Below are 18,531 nucleotides of genomic sequence, written 5' to 3'. Positions count from 1 at the left end.
CGGACACGATTTTATCACATGTGGACCAGGGCGGTTAGGTATGGGATGCATGTTGGGGCTTCGGTGCGCCATGGCTATGGGATAGGGCATGGGATTAAAAGCACGTGGATTTCATCCCCTTCAAGCCCTATGGGCAGGGCATAAGGCAACGCCTAGAGTGTTAATCTCGACTAGATAATTTTTAGTAGACGAATGCAGTAGCTGCAGAGCGATTTGTACTTGGATCCGTTATGAGAGCATGGATGAAGTCTGTAATGGCTTGACCGGTGCTAGCAGCGAAGGACGGTAGAAAAGAAAAAAAGGGAGATGACGGCTAGGTGCACTAGTCAGGTTCATAATTGCTCGGCGTGGAAGCGGGAGGGATGCATTGCACGGCATAACAAAGCTGAGATTGCGAGGCGCGGGCGCACAGTATGGTGTAGAAGCGAAGCGGACGCGTCGAGGGGGATCCGGGGGCATGGACCCGGGTTGAGCCCAGTACGGATGAGGCGCTGATAGCGGATGGGCATGGAGAGCATCATTGAGTCGGCTTGGTGCGGATCAAGGGCTGCTTTGGCGACAAAGGTATGTAAGCCTTCCAAGGTTGAAGACATGGCCACGGCCGCCAGGAATGGCACGGGTTGCCATGTCTCACGGGGCGGCCAATGCCAGCGTGACGGGGCAGCTGAAGGGTACGTCTGCGCGCGGAAGCAGTCAAGATGGGCAGCAGCATCATGCGGTACGGGGGCCGGCAGGGGAGGTGAATAAGGCGAGGCGAGCAGACGTGACGGCAGGCCCAAAGTTTCTTCCCTCATTCAAAAGCCCGCACGGCTGCTCCGTCGCAATAATGTGCCCCCGTTTGGTGAGACCGTGTGGCTGTCCGACCACCACCACTGCTGCTGCTGCTACTACTACTGCTGCTGCTGCTGAGTAGTCTCCTAGAGCACGCACACGTCCAGCCCACGCCCGCCAGTCTCTTCCCACCGCCGCCGCCGCAGGAGACTGTCTGTCCGCGTCTCTGGCCCGCCCATGCCCATGCCTGCGCCGCCCAGACCGTCGGAAGCAGCGCCTGCCGACGTGGGCCCCTTTGCACCCGCCCACCGCCAGCGTCCTCGCTCCTCCAGCTTCCCAATCCCACAACGGCGTCCCACGGCAGCTCCGCCTCTGCGTCTGCGCCGCCTGCTTCGCCATTGCCGGCCCGCTGGTCCATCACGAACCGCATCTTCAACCTCAACCTCCGCGCCCTCTACAACGCGCCCCCGCGCCTGCCCGCCTCGCGCCTCTGGAACCCCGTCAACTCGTCCCCGCGCACCCTCGCCGTGCAGTACCCGCGATCGGCCACCCGCGACCGCCAGCCAAACGTCCCCGTGCAGCGCCCGCAGTCCGGCACCCGCGACGAGTACCCGCTGCTGACCCTGCCGGAGCAGCGTCGCAGCCGCCAGAGCCCTGCGCCGTCCTCCCTCGTCGTCGAACGTTCCACGGGCGACGACAGCGGCCGCACCAGCATTGGCCTTCCGCGCGATCGCAGGAGCTTGCCCATTGAGTCGCAGCCGCCGACGCCGCAGCCCGCAATGGTCGTGCAACAGGAGCCCGCAGGCCCAGGCCTGGGTGCGGACGTGCGGGACGATGCACCCATTCCCGGCCCCCCTCCAGACGACCTTGAAGCCGGCGCAACAATCAGGAAACCCTCGCCCGCCCGCGTCTCGCTGCCGCCATCGCGACCGACGTCGATGCATTCGCATGCTGCGTCAGCGCGCGGCCATGGGGACGGAGACGGCGACGGCGACGACGCGTCCGAGTTCCCCTGGGGTCCTTCGCATCCATGCTTCCCGCACCCGAACCCGCATGTGCCGCTGCACTCGGAGCTGTACGACAACACCCGCATCATTCGCATAAAGCGTGATTGGATGGTCAAGGGAGATCTAGCACCGACATTCGCCAATCTGTACCCCGAGATTCTGGATCCTCTAATCACAGAGGACGAGTTCAGGAAAATAATACAGAGGATAAACGATACGCTGATGGATGCCTTCGACCCCTTCAGCTTCCGCGCCTGGCTAGATTCGGTCATGGGCGTGGCTACCTTCTGGCTATGGGACGACGCAGGGCTGACAAAAGTGAAGCGGAAACTGTCAGAGCTGGAAAGATGGGTAGAGGACTGGAATAGGCATTCCGGAGAGAAAGAAGGCGTGAGGATCATTCCGTTAAGGCGGACGGGGTATCTGACGGTACGCCTTACCTTCTGCCACAGCATGCTCAAAACTGACTTCTTGCAGCTCGACATCCAAATCCCAGACCCCCATCTCGGCCCCGACAATGCCACCTCCTCACGCCCAAACACGCAACAAGATGACCTCCAAAACGTAGCACCGCAACAACAACACGGCGAATACGGCCCCTTCCCAGTCACGCCAACACTCCAAGTCAACGCCTCCTCTCCTGTGGCCATAGAAGGCCAGTCGTAACCATCATTTCCAGACACTTCTCATCATGTATAATTGACAGCTTATTTCGGATCTACAGCAAGCAGCACTCCAGCATATGTTTGGCGCCAGCGGTTCAGCACACGGGATATACTCTTGGGCTTTGCCCTCATAGCGCGCGTCATTTCTCTTTTCTCGTTTCTCGTTGATCGTCTTTTGAGGGCAGCGGAGGCGTCATCGTCGTGAATTAAATTCGCTTGGAACCAAGGAGGCGCCAGTGGTTCAAGATCGCCCTCGGTTGGGTTGAGATGTTGGCTTTTCTCTCTCATGACTACACTACTAGATTACAGCTGCCGCGAGGCCTAATTGTTGCATCTCTTTCTTATTGTTTTTTTTTTTTCTTCGGTCGTCACAGATACCCACGCACGTAGATGCTTTGCATCTTTTCCTTTCAGATAGGTTTGAATATCTTATTCCGGTCGGCTCGCCTAAGCAGGGTGGGAGCAAAAGCATCCATCATTACATCACTCTACAGTACATCCTTCCCAACGCCCTTTCATATCCGAAGGCCTCACTTCTGCCCAACCTCGCCACCGCAAATCCCGTGAATTTGCTTTTCCCCACGCGCGCCCCCTTCCCTCGCGACGATCAGCAGCATCTGTCGCATATCATGCACATGGCCCAGTTTGGAAATCCTCCCCATGTCTCCACCATGACTCGCGCCCTTAACCCACCCTTTCAGCTGACGCACCAAATTTCCCCATCCCAGTGCCTCGGTCCTCGCTCCCGAGGTAACGGGTCTCTTTTCGAGAAAAGCTGCTCAGCTGAGCGCGAGCATCTCGGTAGGGGTATGTGAGCATTGTTTGGTGCACGGCTTTCGGGAACCCCCCTGCGCTACGGAGATAGGGCTGAATGGGGAATCTGTGGAGATTGAGGCACTAGGGGCATGTTTATGCGTAAGTTGAAAAGGGTAGGCAGTCGCTGTTTGCGGGCGTGATGTTGCGTTGTGGACGTGGTCATCTGACGGCATGTTACATTCTGGGAGGAGAGTGTTAGAAGGGGGTTGCGGATGAGTCGGAAGGATGGGGATTTGAGAGAAGGATGAGATGAAATGGCTTCGAGGGATTGGACGGGTCAAGGAGGGATTTGGAATACAGTGCGGGTCCGTTACGCGCGTATGCTTTGAAGAATGTAGCCAGTGAGATAGCGGTACTGTGTAAAAGGTAGAATGTTCGATGGATAGTCGTACGAGCACCTTGCCCTAGACTCCAGTCTCCTAACTCGTAGCCAAAAGATCCGACGGAACCGCGGCATGTGCCCAGTACGGAATTATCTATCGAAGGCCTCCAGAAGTATCTTTCGACAACCTAGAACAAGACGTGTTCGTGTACCACGGCACGTATAAGAAATTTTCGAGGCGAGGAGGTTGCTTCCTGGCATCCGGTACACCGCTCCATCTTCGTGTAGATTTATTCCGCTGATTGATTCATCGTATGGGTATGCATTGGTAATCCTGTTTCTTCGCGCATCCGATTCGCGTGCTTCTTGTCTGGTCGTTCCAACTGGTTGTTTTGGACCCCAAATGAGCTCTGGACGTGTGGTGAAGGGGTGGGATATACGCCAAACAAAGAGTGCTCTCTAAGCGCTCAGATACGCCTAGTGCGCGGAGGCAGGAGACAGATTTCGCATGCCAGTAGTCCGGTAACGGAGCGAGTGTAGAACGGCTGGGATGGTCACTCATTCTCTTGTTGTTCATCTTGCTCTTGCTCGTTGTCACCCTGTTTGCCCTTCTCGGAAGCGCTAGTTTCGTCAGGTGGCACAGCCACCGGAAAGGACAGGTGCTTCCAATCCTCGATCTGGAGGAAGTTAGCAGCCGGTAGCACGGCCTAGAAGCTTTAGAATGGGAAATAAAACATACTTCTTCAATAATACTCCTCAGACGATCCCTTACGCTCTCCACCGCATAACTCCCTAACAGTAGCCTCAGCGGCGGATAGCTACAATGTCCCAGCTGCCATATTAACTCCGCGCTCTTCACCGCGCTCACTGGCTGTCTATCATTCAGCCATTGAATCATCCTCTTTGCATGCCCGGCAGGACTCGTAGGTGTATTGTATGGCTCGCTTGGGTTCGGCTTCACCCAGAAATGCCCATATCTCTTCGGCTTAGGCGGTCCTGCTCCTGCGGTGGTGTAGTTAGATGGAATTATGTTGTCGTCAGGCTCGTCAAGCCTGACATGCCCTGGCTCAACAAGGGTGGCTTTTATGTTGAAAACATCGATTTCGTACAGCATGGATTCTATGAGCCCCTCGACGGCGTACTTTGTTGCGCAGTAAGGACCGAGACCGGGGACGCCGAGGGCGCCGGCTGTGGAGGAGAAGATTAGGTACCGACCGTGATTCTGGGCGCGGAAGTGTGGGAGGGAGAGTTGGATAATGTGGAGGGTGCCGAGGAAGTTGGTGTTGAATTGGTTACGGAGGTCGTAGTCGTCCTGGTCTTCGCATGATGCGATTACACCTGACGTTTTGTTTAGTCAGTTAAGATTCCGAAGGCAGAGAGAGTGGCGTACCGTAGCCAGTGCAACTATTTGTGCGTGGTCAGTGCTAGACTCAATGTTGGACGGACATAAACGCGTACTTTGCAATGACATCGACTTGTCCCCAGTGCTCGATGCTTCTCTTGATTACGTTGTCTACCGTCTCCCTTACCCGCACGTCGCACAGCAGTCCCAAGCAATTCCTTTCCTGCCATTTCTCCATCTGCCCCACCGTGTTCTCCTGGGTCCAGCCTACTGCGGTACATTGGTCACCGTGGGACAGAACTGCTCGAACTAAGGATCGCCCCATGTGGCCGGTCGCGCCAAAAACCTACAGTTTGTGGCGTAAGTTGTTGCATCGCTTCCAAGAGCGGATGGAATACCCACAATCCATGAGGCTTGCTTCGGCGGGTTGTGTTCGGAAGGCGGATCGCAATTCGTGGGAAGCTTTAGATTCGGATGGTGGGATGCTGCGGCAGGAGAGAGACTCTGGCTGGCGGTGTCGAGGTCCATCGCAGGGGGAATGGAAGGCTGAGTTGGAGACGCGGGATCGCGCTCTCAAAGCCGTGCCTGGACGCGGGATGTGGGGAACTGCCGCAGCCAATCGGAGTGTTTGTTCGGCTGAGGGCGGTCAGGGAAGTAAAGGCCTTCTCTGATCCACCAGAAAGCGCAGCCCCTCGGCAATGAGATGACTCGGGAAAGCCTGCTGGCGATTCATAAAGTTGCTGACCAAAATGAAGAAGACAATGAAGACGTCGAGCAGCATCGGGGACTGGAGGAAGAAGTGATGACCGAGGATCAGGTAGGCCTGTATCCGGTATCTGCTGCGGATGGAGCGAATCATTCTTGCCGCACTCTGAACCATGGCCAGACGAGATTGCGAGTGAGTAGCAGTGCGTGTACTAGAGATCAGAGTAGGGAGCGAAAGTTGAGAGTGAAGTGTCGGGCATACGAGGGGTGTCGCGGAGGTTCGAGGCCTAGCGCTTATCGATATCGGCTGCACCTTCCCCGGTCACGTCCGCCCGCGTCGCTAACCTTGGAATGCTTCGAGCTCGACATGCGGCGGTCAAGTGCACTTCCAATGGCACAACAAAACCGCACGATGGACCTCCGATGAAAAACTCAACTCAATTGAAGCAATGGCGCAGCAATCCCTACCCCCACAGCCCGTCTCCCACGGCTCCTCGTACGTCTGCAACCCATCCTGCAACCCCACTAACCACCCCTCCAGCCTCTCCTTCACGCAGGGCCTGCTCCTCGGCCAGCTCTCCGTGGTCCTCCTGATCTTCTTCTTCATCAAGTTCTTCATCTTCGGGGAACCCCCTTCTGCCGACGAGCGCGCTTTACACCTCTCCTCCCTCCGGCGCGCGCGAACCCTCGCACACCAGAACTCGCTCCACCAGCGCACGCGCTCAAACTCAACAACCAACCCCTTAAGCCACAAGCACTCCCGGAGTATAATACGGAATCCGGCAAGTACTGGGGGGCCGAGTATTGCAACGATTTTGGCAAAGACATATTACAATGTCAAGGGGCATCAGCCAGAGAGTCTAGATTGGTTCAATGTTCTCATTGCACAGACCATTGCGCAGTTGAGGGCTGATGCGCGGCAGGATGGCGCGGTCCTCACTTCGCTCACAGAACTACTCAACTCGGGGAGCAAGCCAGACTGGATAGGGGAGATCAAGGTCACGGAGATTGCACTGGGCGACGAATTCCCCATCTTCAGCAACTGCAGAGTCATGCCAGCAGAAGACGGCTTTTTATCAACAGGAGGAAGCGGAGGCATGCCCGGCACAGAAGAAAGCAGACTGCAAGCACGAATGGACGTCGACCTCAGCGACGTGATAACCCTGGGCATAGAAACTACCCTTGTCCTCAACTACCCAAAGCCCCTCGTCGCCGTCCTCCCAGTCGCCCTCGCAGTCAGCGTAGTACGCTTCTCCGGCACCCTCGCTGTATCCTTCATCCCATCATCTTCGCCCCCATCAACATCTGCAAGCACAGCAGCTCCACAGACATCACCTTCCGAGCCCCTTCGACCCTCATCCAGCGGCGGCACACCGCACCGCCCTACAACCCTGGCTTTCACTTTCCTCGACGACTACCGGCTCGATCTCTCCGTACGCTCTCTCGTCGGGAGCCGCTCCCGCCTGCAAGACGTGCCCAAAATTGCGCAGCTAATTGAATCCCGCGTGCACGCTTGGTTCGACGAACGCGCCGTGGAGCCGCGATTCCAGCAAATCGTCCTCCCATCTCTCTGGCCGAGGAAAAAGAACACGCGGGGCGGAGAGGAAGACGAGAAAAATGATGGCGAAGAAGAGCACGATGAGGGCATTGACGTGACATCACCTACTCCCGACGAACCCGTTCTCCAAGAATCCACAGGAACAGACTCCTCGACAATAGGCCAAAGGAGTAGGCCATCATCCTTCATACCACCTCCATCCGCCGCACCAGGCTCGCTTGAAGCGCGCATAGAAGCCGAAGGCGCAAAGCTACGCGAAGCAGAGATCAGGGCCGGGGAGCGGAGTAGGAGTCCAGGCCGAGATCAGACAGAGGGTATACGGTGGAGAGGAGAGCACCACAGCCTCCACCATCCGCATCTACATCAGCGAGATCCGAGTAGGCAGACGAATCGGTTTAGTGGTGAGTGGAGTGGGCAAAGGGACATGCCGGGTGCTATGCCCGGAGGCTAACTGCCGTCCGGTGTGGTTTTATATATGGAATAGCATGGGGGGAGACGATTTGTTTCGAGCATAGCGAGACCATACCGGGAGGGCATCATGGCATCCCAACGAGCCCCTTAGCTCACATCACATAATCTAGAATAACTGGACACATCCAGCTTTCATGGAATATTTTCACATTCAAAGTACGCTCGCAGGCATCGCCCATCCGTAAACCTCTACCGTATCCTACCCTACCTTGACAGGGGCACCATCCTATCCTTTCACCATTGCCCACAAAGCATGACCTCAGCGTACGCTCGAATACCACTCCGTTAAGCAAAGAGAAGGGGTAGTCGTAGATCTGAAAAATAATACACTGTTGGAAAAGCCCCATACCGCTTCTAACCGACACCAACAATAACACGCATTGGATGCCTCGATGAATTGGATGCCTCTATGCACCCATTGGGCCTCCCTTGCGCGCCAGCAAATAATGTCGATGATACAGCACAGACCCAGACGACAAGCCAGCTGCAAAGCATAACATGTGTGGACAGGAGGTCCAACCGTCACTTGTACGCGAGTACATATACCAGCCAGTGGAGGACTGAACTTGTCACAGATAGTCTCCGCATACTGCTCCTGGAAGGCCCTTTACAGCACGTTGGTGGAAGCTAATCGCAGTGAACCTTCACTGCCAGCTCGAGGCAGGCGTAGGAGTCGGTAACGTGGTCGGGAAGGGGTGAGGAGGCTGGGAAGGCTCGGCTTTGGAGACGGGGAACTGGGTTTGGGGGTTGGGCTCTTCAGGCGCACTGTAAGGCGGGGTCGGCGAGAAGAAAGACTCCAGCTTCGGAAGCGTATGCGGGTCGCCCGACGGAAGAGGTCCTTGAACAACAGGGACCGTTGCGCGAGCTGCAGGTTGTCCTTGCTGTGCCTGGATGCCGTTGGAAGGCATGTTCGAGAAGGACTGAGGACGTGCTGCCAATTGCGCGATGTGCGCTGGCGAAGGTGCGGGCCCACCCATGCCAATTACAGCCGGGCCAGTTGGTGCGGCGCTCTGCTGCGCTGCCGGCTCTGGCTTGATGAGATCCTCCTCTTGAACGGTAGGCACAGCTTTCGGGGGGTTGAATGCCCCTTTCGGATACTTCAGACGTACGACAAGGCTCTTAGGCTCCATTTCTTCGTCGGAGGCGTCGTCGCCAGAATCATCCTTGTCGTCATCGAGGTCCATCTGGTCAGGCTCGTCCTCATCCTCGTCACCACCATCCCACGATGTTGCATCATCCTCATCATCCATCTCGTCCAATGAATTGTATGTTTCGATATGCTTGCGACCCCGCGGCCAGCCGTTGACCGTATTCCCTGCGGCGCGAGTAGCCCGACCATGCGTAGGACGCTGCGGCTCCTCTGATGCGTCGGATCGCACATAGTCTCCAGTCGCTGGTGATGCTCGCTCCGTCGTCTGTCCGCTAAGTAAAGATTCGCCGTACATGCCCGTTGTTCGGGACCTAACCTGCCGACCGCTCGCAGTGACAGTAGGACCAGCTGGCGCAGCTGATGTTTCCCGACCGGAGTTGCGGGTCGATCGACGTACAGACAGCGCATCCGAGTCAATCTCTTCTTCGTCTGAGAAAGTATATTTCAATCGTTTGCCGCGGGTACGGCCTTCGTAGAGGGAGAATCCGGGCTCCGGGCGAGTAAAGGCGGCGACGCGCGCGAGGCGGTACTCACGGCGCTTGCGCTTCTGTAGAATAGTCAGTGGCAGTATAAAAACAAGTCTCCAGCGTGCATTACCACTTCGGTAGCCTCAAAGCGCGGGATGGCATTGAGCATGCGCTCGCTCAGCACCTTCGCCTCCTTGGTGCCATCCTCCTCCTCAAGCTTCTTTGCCAGCTCGCGCAGCTCGTCAATAGAGCCTGCGACACTCCACCAAGTCACATTCTTCGCCAGCGGGTTGCTCTCGCGGTAGACACGGAAGGCTGTATCGTCCTGCCCCTCGATCAACCAGTAGCGTCGCTTGTCACCGTCGCGGCCCCACGGCTGCACAGACAGAGGGATATTCATATCGCTCTTGTCCTTTGTTGATCGCGACTTGTATGCCTCTTTTATAGTGGCGTTTACGACTTCGGATTGGTTCAGACTCCATAGGACGAGGGTTTTGAGGAGGTTGAGCTGCGATACGACGTTAGTGCAATTGTCGGCAGCAAGCTGGCATTGGCACTCACGCGTTCCGACGGCGCCATGCTGTTGAATGAGCGGCCCCCGTGGAGGGGATTTATGTAGTTCCATGACCGCGGCCACTGGGATTTCTGTGTTTGGATAGCCTCTTCGAGAGCGCGACCGTAGTGTCCTTTTCTGTGAAGCGCAAACAGCGTCAGCAAGTATACTACCCCGGTCGGTTTGGCGCATCTACGCGACCCAGGACTGAAGGGGGAGAGGGCGAGGTAGGGAGGACTGACTCGACAGGCTTCTTGCGATTGAGGACGAGCCCAAGGAGGGCGCACAACAGGCTCTCGATCTGCGGCGACGGGGTCGGCTCAGCGACACCTCGCTCGACGTCTTGTGGGCCGAGATGAGGGCATTTGGTCGGGAAGGCATCTGTAAAGCGGGACCGAAACATGACTATGAACTATGGCACAAAAATGTTAGCGGAGGACTGACGTAGAGGCCGGGCGTGGAAGATGCGATCACGTCGCGCGGAGACGCGATGGACGCGACGGAGACTAACAGCAACATCTGGATTGTCTTCTGGGACTGGCTCATGCGGGGGTGACGGCGCTCGTTTCTTGCGAGGCGGAGACGGCGGCGGCTCGAAGAAGGATAGAATAGTGCCATCCTTCTTCTTCCTCTTCTTTTGGGGTTTTGCCTTGGTCGCCTTGACGGGCGGAAGGTCCACGGGCATCTCGTCGTCAGTCGCCGGCGGCGTCGAGAGAGAAGATTCCGAGTCGGACATGTTTGCGGTTGTTGGCGTTGTGGTCGTGGTGGAGTCGCGGCGAGAGGAGGAGCGTCCGCGTCAAATGATGAACGACGCACGATTATGAGGTAAGCCTATCTCGCTAGCACAGGGATCCAATTAAATAACCTGAGACCGGCAGGTAGGGGCTCTCTGGAGCAAAAGCGCGTTCACAAAGCGTTCACAAAGCACAGGTTCGACGGCGAGAAGATATGGGCACAGCCAAGTTTGTTTTCTGAAGGCGAGCCCATCCCATCCCCGCAGGAATGTGCTCCAGAATAGTATGTATTATATTCAGTCTCTATACTCGTGTTTGCGCTACGACGTGTTCCGGCGCCGGAGCAACAAGAATCGCTGCTGTCCTGCTATATCCCCCACATCGGAATTTCTCAACATAACGGCATATCCGCAAAGTGACCGCTTCCCCTCGATGGCGGTGGGTCCGACATGCCGTTTTTGCCCTAAAGCTCAGAAATTTCGTAACGTATGCGCGTAGACTAAAGCGCCCCACGTGGGCTCAGCTCGCCGCAGACACCCACGAAGCACGGTGGCATACACGAGAGAAGCAGCCACCTCAACGTCTCCATCCATTCACTGTTGCCGGGACATTCCTCGCTGATGCGTGCCTCTTCTCGACCGTTCTGCAAAATTGCGACCCCGTACTTGCTAAACCTGGCGGGGGAATCTAACTTCGCACCGAATCTGCGGGGGAAGTGATGCACCTGTCGCAGAATCCACCCGCGCGGTCGCCGCTAGACTTGTACGGAACGTGCGGACGCTTTCTTGAGATCATGACGAGTAGAACCAGACAAAGCCATCTCTTTTGAAGTACAATGAAGGAGAAAACGACTGAAAGAAGGAGGTAATATAAGAGGAATGGCAGAGTAAGGAGGAGGAATAACTTCTCGCGCGATATGCCGTCCTGCTCGATGTTGGAGAGGCGCACGTGTGGTGGCAGAGTTCGCGGGCCAGTGTCGCAACAGCGCAGCGGGAAGAGGTCCTGGACACTGCAGTTCTTGCGCACCGACGCGTTGGAGGCCATACTCGACGCTACAACGCCGTCTGTAAAATATCGCAGCGAAATCCTTCATGACATGAAATAATCGACCAGCAACCGAAACGGATGTAAAAGCTTCGAGAAAACATAGCTGACGGATACAAGGAAGATGCGCAAAGTGTGGCTTTGTCAGAAGACCGCAACACAGATGGGAAGCGATGGCGGTTGGTGGGTTGGTGATGGAAGTTGATGGTGTTGAGAGCGCGACGATGAGGTGGAGAAGGGTTGAGCCGCGACGAGAGATCTTGGCATGGCACGTGATGCTCTGCGAGCCCTACCTAGGTACAAGCGGGAGAGTGTAATGAAGGTCCTTATTTAGAGAGATACTTACGACGGTCTTATGTGATTAGAGGGAAACAGGACGCAGTCATACGTCTAAGCACCGCGACAGCTATAGGAGTCCGATAGTCAGCTTCAAGATTCCCCTACAGACAGGAGCATGAACAGTGCGGGTCATGAGGCTGAACTCTCCAGCGTTTAGGCTCTTCGGAAACACTGGCTTGGGAGAATAGCGCAATGCCACCAGGGGAAGCTCCGTTGTGAAGGCGCGCTTGTACCTGAGCCATGCAGAAGGCTTCGGGGAGGGTGCTATTCTGGTCGGCGAGAAGGTCAAACAGGTGTTTCTGATACGAAGTTTATAGGAAAAGCGCGCTTCGGGTCTTGAACAGCGCCGCCTGAAACAGAGCGGAGCTGGACTATGATTCGCAAGGACAGAAGGCGACAGACAATGCTCAACCGGTTCTGGAGAGCCAGGGCGCGAGCGCGTTGGGCGGGGACATGCCGCCGGGTGCCAAAGATAGAGCGGCGATTCGTGGCCTGTCGAGCGGGCGTGGGCGGGTGAAACGGGCGCGATGAAGGTGACATCAGGTCGGCAACATGGTATTGGAGTGGGCATCGTGGCCTCCGATGAAGCGCGCGCGGATATGGGCTGGGGCTGCGGCGTGCCTGGGGCTCGAGCGTCTACGGCAGCTGGTCGTGCGTCAATCGCGTGCGGCCGCCGCCACCAGGCCCGTCTAGAAATTGCCTAGGGCGCTCCTGCTTGATGCGCGTCCATTTGAAACCTCCCCACCCCACATCTTCCGCACCTGCCAATTCACTCTGGCTGCCAACTACTCTTCCTCTTCCTCCGCCTCCAACATTCGCTCACACCTGCTGCTGTACGCGTGCTGTTTCTACCGCTATTTTCTTCCCTCGCCGCTTACCCGTGCATGACTCCGTATCGATAAGTCCGTCGACGCCGCTCCGAAGCTCTGCGGCCCTTATCACCGCGACCCCTCGCAATCTGTCCTCTGCCTCCACGCAGCCGCAGTCGCAATCATGAACGTCAACAAGAAGCTCGACCGCTTCAAGCAATGGGCCGGCGAGAAGATGGGCGGTGAGGCGAAGACGGGCGTCTCCGACGAGTTCAAAGCCCTGGAACTGGAGATGAACTTGCGGCACGAGGGTATGCAGCCATCCAGCCATCCAGCCATCCGACCGCGGGAGTGGTCCAGGAGACTAATTTGCTCCCAGGCATGGACAAGATGCAGAGAGCCATGACCGTCTACGTCAAGTCGCTTTCCAAGCGCGCAGAGGGCGACGACAAAGAGAAGACGCTCCCTGGCGGACACTTGGGCTCGTCTATGGTGACACATAGCGAGGACTTCGAGCCCGACTCGCAGTTTGGCAATTGTCTATCCTGTGGGTGCTACCAAGGCACGCATGGCCTTGCGCACGTTCCTAACTGTGGACAGCTCTCGGTCGCGCGAACGAGCGCCTGGCTCGCGTTCAGGAGACATACGTTCAGGGTGCTACTTCGACCTGGCTGGAGGGGCTTGAACGTTCCCTCGCTCAGATGAAGGAATACCAGGTATGACCGTCTGCTGTTCTCACATCTCCGCAATCCCTCGATAAGCACTAGATGCTAACGCGCCTCAGACAGCGCGCAAGAAGCTCGAGCAGCGGCGACTCGCCTACGACGCCTCCCTCGCCAAGATGCAGAAAGCAAAGAAGGAAGATTTCAGAGTTGAGGAGGAATTACGCTCACAGAAGGCCAAATACGAGGAGTCGAGCGAAGACGTGTTCAGGAGGATGCAGGACATCAAGGAGTCCGAGGTAGACCTGGTCCAGGATCTGTCTTCCTTCCTGGAGGCCGAACTGACCTACTACGATCGCTGCCGTGAGATTCTGCTGAATGTCAAGCGGGACTGGCCGGTTAGGTGAGGAGACGTCAGCTTGCATGCTCGCATGATCTCCACTGACGCTATTTGCAGAGATTCCGCCGCCAGCCGCTCGCGCTCTCGGTCCATCACTGCGCATGGCTACGCTGAGCGATTCAACCCTACAGAAGAGGAGCCAGTACCAGAGCCACCGCGAATCACCATCCCTAAACTATCCTCTCGTAACATGTCCCCCGCCCAGGGCAACTCGTCCCCTGGCGGATACTCCTCTCGACCCACGTACGGCCGCCATTCCACATTCGAAGGACCATCCCGCATCCAGCGCGAAGAGTCCCCCGCTCGCCGGCTCTCCCGGGTCCCAACTGAGCCAACCACAATACTCGCCGGCCGTGGCAGCCTCCGTCCAGTCCGACAAGCGAATACCTTTGCTGACGACTACGAAGACGAATATTCCAGCATCAACGGCCATAGACGGGACCGATCTCCTAGTCCAGCAGCAAGCAGCCAAGGCAGTGTTCTATCGCGAGCCGCGAGCTGGACCGCCACCGACCTCCCTATAACCGGAAAGAAAGCCCCGCCGCCACCGCCGCCATCAAGGGCAAAGAAGCCACCGCCGCCTCCTCCCCCGATGAAGCGAAGTGGGTTATCTTCATCAGAAGTCTCACATTATTAAAGCTACATTGTTTCTACTTTTCTTTGTTTTACTGACCTCGGGTTGCTTGCAGTGCCTACGAGAGTCAGCACACTCTAAAACAGCCGGATTCTCTGCGATGCGTTTGCGTTTGCGTTTGCGTTTGCGTTTGCGTTATTTCTTCACATCCACTGGTTTTAGCGAAAATTCGGTTCGGTTACGACTGCAGCGCGGTCTGGGCGTAGCATGGCAGGCGCGGCGTTGTTGGGTGCCCCCGCGTGCTCGCGTACTGCATTGCTATCTGTTGTGCTTGTCACTCTACGGCGTCTTAATGGTATTCAGGAATTGCAGCGAGAGGCATTCAATGGAATCCGCTTGATGATTCGGTTCGGCACTTCGGCTTGGGTACGCGTGTTTAGGATCGCATTTGGTGAGGGGGGCAGAGAGAGAGAGAGAGAGAGAGAGCCTGAGTCCTTTCCACGAGAATGAAAGCATATATTATCCTTGGAATATTCATCTTGAGCATTCTCGTGGTACTAACTGTTCGATGCACCCTCGAATGGCTGTTCAGCTCTCGTCGCCGAAAGGAGCGTATTCGAATCTCGAAAACGTTTTCTGCGAAATTTGGAGAAGCAAATGAAGACTTTTATATTTGATTCGTAGCATTGAAGTACTATAAACCCCTATCTACCATATAACTATGTATCTACTCGTACAGTCATGAACCGCAGCACGGGCAAACAAACCTTCCATGTCGCATAATCTATGATTCAAACTTCTGAGCGGGGAACGACCAATTATCCTGCACACAGTAGTCAGTGTTACAGCCATCAAGGTACTTGACTTGGCCTCCATCTACTCACCCATTGCTGTAGGCCGCTGCCATTCGGGCTCGTAGTCCCCGTCCCCACGCCATCACCCCACTCGCCACCAACAGGCACACCGCCCGTTGCGCCACTCGCGCTCGCCGTATCAACCGGCACGAAAATCGCCCCATGGTCGTTCGCCTGCATGCCCGCGAGAAACGTATCGAAATCTTCGGCGCTCTGTCCCGTTCCTGCACCACCAGCGCCTAGCCCGCCGAGGAGCGACTCAAAATCGACGTTTAGACTATCCATGGGTGTTTGCAAGCCCGTCATTACCATTTGACTAGAGAGGTCTGGGGTGGTGGACGCTCCGGTTGAGGTTTGCTGTTGGTGGAGGGGTTGCAGGGTGGGATGTTGTTGCGGCGGGGCGGCGTGTTTCTTGGGGATGCCTTTCATGATGTAGAAGGCTTCGAGGTTTTCTTTGACGGTCCAGAGGAGGTCTGAGCAGCGCTCGCGGACGCCGACGCCGTAGCAGTGGCCGAAGATGTGGTCGATTATGGTCATCATCCGCTCTTTCCTTGCTAATTCCGGCGTCCGATAGAGTTCAGTGAGGAGCAGGAGGACCGCGTGGTATTGCTGGAAGGTAGTGCTGTACCAGGCCCAGGAGCTAAGGGAGGGGAGGGTATCAAGCGTGGCGCCAATCTCTAGGGTTGTTAGAGCGGCGGTAAGGAGCACGTCGCGCAGGCGGTTTTCCGAGTCTGAGCGTGGTTGCAGGGTGGTTTGCGGGAGGTGGCGGTAGAGGAGCATGGAGTCGCAGCGCGACATGAGGAGGGTCGCTACGAGGCCGGCGTAGCGCTGGATGGGGACGGAAGCATCCAGATACCGCAAGTACTTCGAATGAATCTGTCTCTTTCTTGCTTCAACCCTTGCACGGAGATCATGCAGTGTAATAGCCTTCCGATCCATCTCGATTCTCCCGCGGAAAATAAGCCGATGAATCTCATTACACTCATACCGGATCAAGCTCAACGTGACATCGGTCCAGCCCTGCACGGGCGCCGGCTGATGCTGCCATTTCGGGGATCCAAACTCAAACACGTCGTCGTCGACGTTGAGCGGAAGCGGGATGTCGAAGTCGTCGGATCGGATGGAAGGATGGGGGCCTTGGGCCTCGGCAGTCTTGAAGTCCAAGAAACAGATTTGGTACCAGAGGAGGGAGCGCACATGGCGCTGCAGGGGGGTCAGGCTGTTCGCCGAATTGTGGCTCAGGCGGTGGATGCCAATGCATTGAGCGAGGCGGACGAGGGCGCCTACGACGACGGATGTTGCGCGGGAGATCTGCGCTCTACAGAGAGGTATCTGGAGGAATTAGCACATGCGATATTTTCAGGTAAAGGAAAACTTACGAGATATATTGTAAGCGCTTGAAGGGTTCTGATGTTTGAAGTTTTCGCCCAGTTGGCACGGAGAAGTGCGCGTTCCGTGGCCTTCTGCAGCCTCAAGAATAGGTCCTCTTTGGTGATGCCAAACTGTGACTTTGCTTGGAGCGGAGATACGGACGCAGCGGCAGCCATGCAAACAGCTAAGATGAGAGCAGTGCAGGAGTTCTGGTTCGGATTACCGATCTCGATGTTCACATAAAAACGTTCGAAGAGTCGCTTGAACGACGGAATATGTAGAACGTGGGCCAACGGGCTGACCGCTTCTAAATATCTTTGAAATAGAGACTCTGCCTCTATCCTAGTAGGTAGCGAAGGCGGCTCAATGTCGTTGCTTGAAGGAAGAGGCATGGAGCCTCCAATCAATAGGTTGAGTGAAGGTGCCAGAGATGGCATCTGCTCCGCAGACAGCAGAGCTGAAGACTGCGGTGCTCTTTGGCCCGCAACCGATGCGGAAGGAGGCGGATGTTCTACAAGAAGCTTTCCAAGCTGTGCCATTTCTTAGCATCTGGACCAAGGGATCTCCTCGGATCGAGGGTCGTGCGAAACAGAAGGGACGAACAATACCTCTTCAGCATACTGAGGCCGGAAGAATCCAGTGATATTCTCACAGATAATCATCCTTCCGATCCGGATGGTGAGATCAGTCGCGATCTCATCCTCGTCGTCGTTCTCATCCTCGTACACATCGTCGGGCGTCTCCTCAGGCTCCGCGGGTAATTTTTCCCACGTATCGCCATCCGTCTGAACATGCTGCTGGTACGCCTCCCATTCGTAATCTCGCGGTGGAGTTCCCGGCGTGGTTGTGCTGGCAGTATTGGAGCTTTCGGCCTGTGTGGCGGCATTCTGGCTCGGCTGCGTGCGCAAAGGAATGGGCTGCGTCCAGTCGATGCTCGATCTCGAAGCGTGCTCCCTGTCGCGCTGCTTCTTGCGCGCCGCCGACTCGGGAACAGTGATGAAGACGCATTCTCGTCCAAAGGCGGTGCAGTTCTGGCAAGGATGGGTCTTCGAGCACCTGCTTTTACGTGTGCGACACTCGACGCACGAATTGATGGGGCGTGGATTTCTCCTGCGGACCACTCTCGACTGCGGCAGCACTTGTTCGGGCATATCTTCGCGCACTCATCTTCGCTCCATCTCGGTCGAATGTTGAGGTTTTGAGAACGGATCGGTTGGTGGGGAGGAGACAAGGCATCGGATGTCGGTCCGGTGAGCGCTGATCTTAAAGATCGAGGCGCAACACGTGATTCCGCCATTTCAGCCCTGTGCCGTTCCCGTAGGCCCAAGGGGCTTAGCGCTGCTTCGAGAACGTTGAACAAATTTTGCCCCCTCCATCGGGCTCCACTGATATGAAGTAACCGTATGATTACTCTCCTGATGCAAATGAAACACAACCTTATCACCTATTCTGCGGCATGCGACCGAAATCGCATCCCATCCGCGCCTGCGGCCATCTGTACTATTACGCATTACGTGCATGTGCGCCCCGTGTATGCATGTGCTTTTGCTGACGAAACGGGATGTTGGGCGCATGACCAGTCGGAGGCTGCTGCGAGATATAACTGCATTTTCAATTGCCCATGTTGGTGCTCTGCTTTGTAGCTGAGCTGTTGGTGTGGGATGCGCGTCACTCGGCACGCCTGAACGCCAAATCACCCAATGACCTATGCGTGCCTAGCCCACACCTTCTCGTCAGGTATTGTGGGTTGATGCCACCAGAGCTCTCAATTCGCCGACGTGATGTCCCGTCGCTCTCAAACGGTATAGCTAGCGGTTCCGTCGGACGTGGGAAGACGCTCTATGCATACCGAGCCTAAACTCCCAACCCCAAAGGATCAGCAAAATGGAGGTAACCCTAGTTCCTGAAGTCGATCGC

At 56.3% G+C, this 18,531-nt stretch overlaps 8 protein-coding genes across 8 annotated transcripts; 4 read left to right on the top strand and 4 right to left on the bottom strand.

Moving 5' to 3' along the window:
- Nucleotides 1-610: 610 nt before the first annotated feature.
- On the top strand, nt 611-2,928 carry BU26DRAFT_548414 (uncharacterized protein; the record flags this gene model as incomplete). Its single annotated transcript, XM_033831939.1, has 3 exons — nt 611-849; nt 914-2,207; nt 2,256-2,928. The coding sequence occupies 3 exons, from the start codon at nt 611-613 to the stop codon at nt 2,442-2,444; spliced, it is 1,722 nt and encodes a 573-aa protein (XP_033689112.1). The 3' UTR covers nt 2,445-2,928.
- A 1,207-nt stretch (nt 2,929-4,135) lies between these two features.
- On the bottom strand, nt 4,136-5,451 carry BU26DRAFT_418911 (short chain dehydrogenase/reductase family protein-like protein; the record flags this gene model as incomplete). Its single annotated transcript, XM_033823274.1, has 5 exons — nt 4,136-4,258; nt 4,321-4,919; nt 4,972-4,985; nt 5,040-5,269; nt 5,326-5,451. 5 exons carry the CDS (start codon nt 5,449-5,451, stop codon nt 4,136-4,138), a joined length of 1,092 nt encoding a protein of 363 aa, XP_033689111.1.
- A 552-nt stretch (nt 5,452-6,003) lies between these two features.
- On the top strand, nt 6,004-7,848 carry BU26DRAFT_451323 (uncharacterized protein). The gene is made up of 2 exons (XM_033824757.1): nt 6,004-6,124; nt 6,170-7,848. The coding sequence occupies exons 1-2, from the start codon at nt 6,078-6,080 to the stop codon at nt 7,635-7,637; spliced, it is 1,515 nt and encodes a 504-aa protein (XP_033689110.1). The 5' UTR covers nt 6,004-6,077; the 3' UTR covers nt 7,638-7,848.
- A 453-nt stretch (nt 7,849-8,301) lies between these two features.
- BU26DRAFT_502185 (uncharacterized protein) lies at nt 8,302-10,563 on the bottom strand (the record flags this gene model as incomplete). The annotated part of the gene is made up of 5 exons (XM_033826619.1): nt 8,302-9,354; nt 9,405-9,782; nt 9,836-9,965; nt 10,070-10,232; nt 10,272-10,563. The coding sequence occupies 5 exons, from the start codon at nt 10,561-10,563 to the stop codon at nt 8,302-8,304; spliced, it is 2,016 nt and encodes a 671-aa protein (XP_033689109.1).
- Nucleotides 10,564-11,808: 1,245 nt separating this feature from the next.
- On the bottom strand, nt 11,809-12,640 carry BU26DRAFT_235919 (uncharacterized protein). Its single transcript, XM_033820941.1, has one exon. The coding sequence runs from the start codon at nt 12,513-12,515 to the stop codon at nt 12,012-12,014; it is 504 nt and encodes a 167-aa protein (XP_033689108.1). The 5' UTR covers nt 12,516-12,640; the 3' UTR covers nt 11,809-12,011.
- Nucleotides 12,641-12,937: 297 nt separating this feature from the next.
- Nucleotides 12,938-14,452, top strand: BU26DRAFT_529003 (BAR-domain-containing protein; the record flags this gene model as incomplete). Its single annotated transcript, XM_033830877.1, has 5 exons — nt 12,938-13,064; nt 13,133-13,300; nt 13,354-13,469; nt 13,538-13,818; nt 13,873-14,452. 5 exons carry the CDS (start codon nt 12,938-12,940, stop codon nt 14,450-14,452), a joined length of 1,272 nt encoding a protein of 423 aa, XP_033689107.1.
- Nucleotides 14,453-15,054: 602 nt separating this feature from the next.
- On the bottom strand, nt 15,055-17,807 carry BU26DRAFT_516341 (uncharacterized protein). The gene is made up of 4 exons (XM_033828310.1): nt 17,223-17,807; nt 16,623-17,144; nt 15,274-16,575; nt 15,055-15,212 (listed from the first exon to the last, which is right to left on the bottom strand). Exons 1-4 carry the CDS (start codon nt 17,763-17,765, stop codon nt 15,174-15,176), a joined length of 2,406 nt encoding a protein of 801 aa, XP_033689106.1. The 5' UTR covers nt 17,766-17,807; the 3' UTR covers nt 15,055-15,173.
- Nucleotides 17,808-18,183: 376 nt separating this feature from the next.
- Nucleotides 18,184-18,513, top strand: BU26DRAFT_235812 (uncharacterized protein). Its single transcript, XM_033820940.1, has one exon. The coding sequence runs from the start codon at nt 18,236-18,238 to the stop codon at nt 18,470-18,472; it is 237 nt and encodes a 78-aa protein (XP_033689105.1). The 5' UTR covers nt 18,184-18,235; the 3' UTR covers nt 18,473-18,513.
- The last annotated feature ends 18 nt before the right edge of the window (nt 18,514-18,531 follow it).

Source organism: Trematosphaeria pertusa (assembly GCF_010094035.1).
Source record: "Trematosphaeria pertusa strain CBS 122368 unplaced genomic scaffold BU26scaffold_3, whole genome shotgun sequence".
NCBI lineage: Eukaryota > Fungi > Ascomycota > Dothideomycetes > Pleosporales > Trematosphaeriaceae > Trematosphaeria > Trematosphaeria pertusa.
The sequence above is the reverse complement of the archived record's forward strand: the minus strand, read 5'-3'. Positions and strand labels throughout refer to the sequence as shown.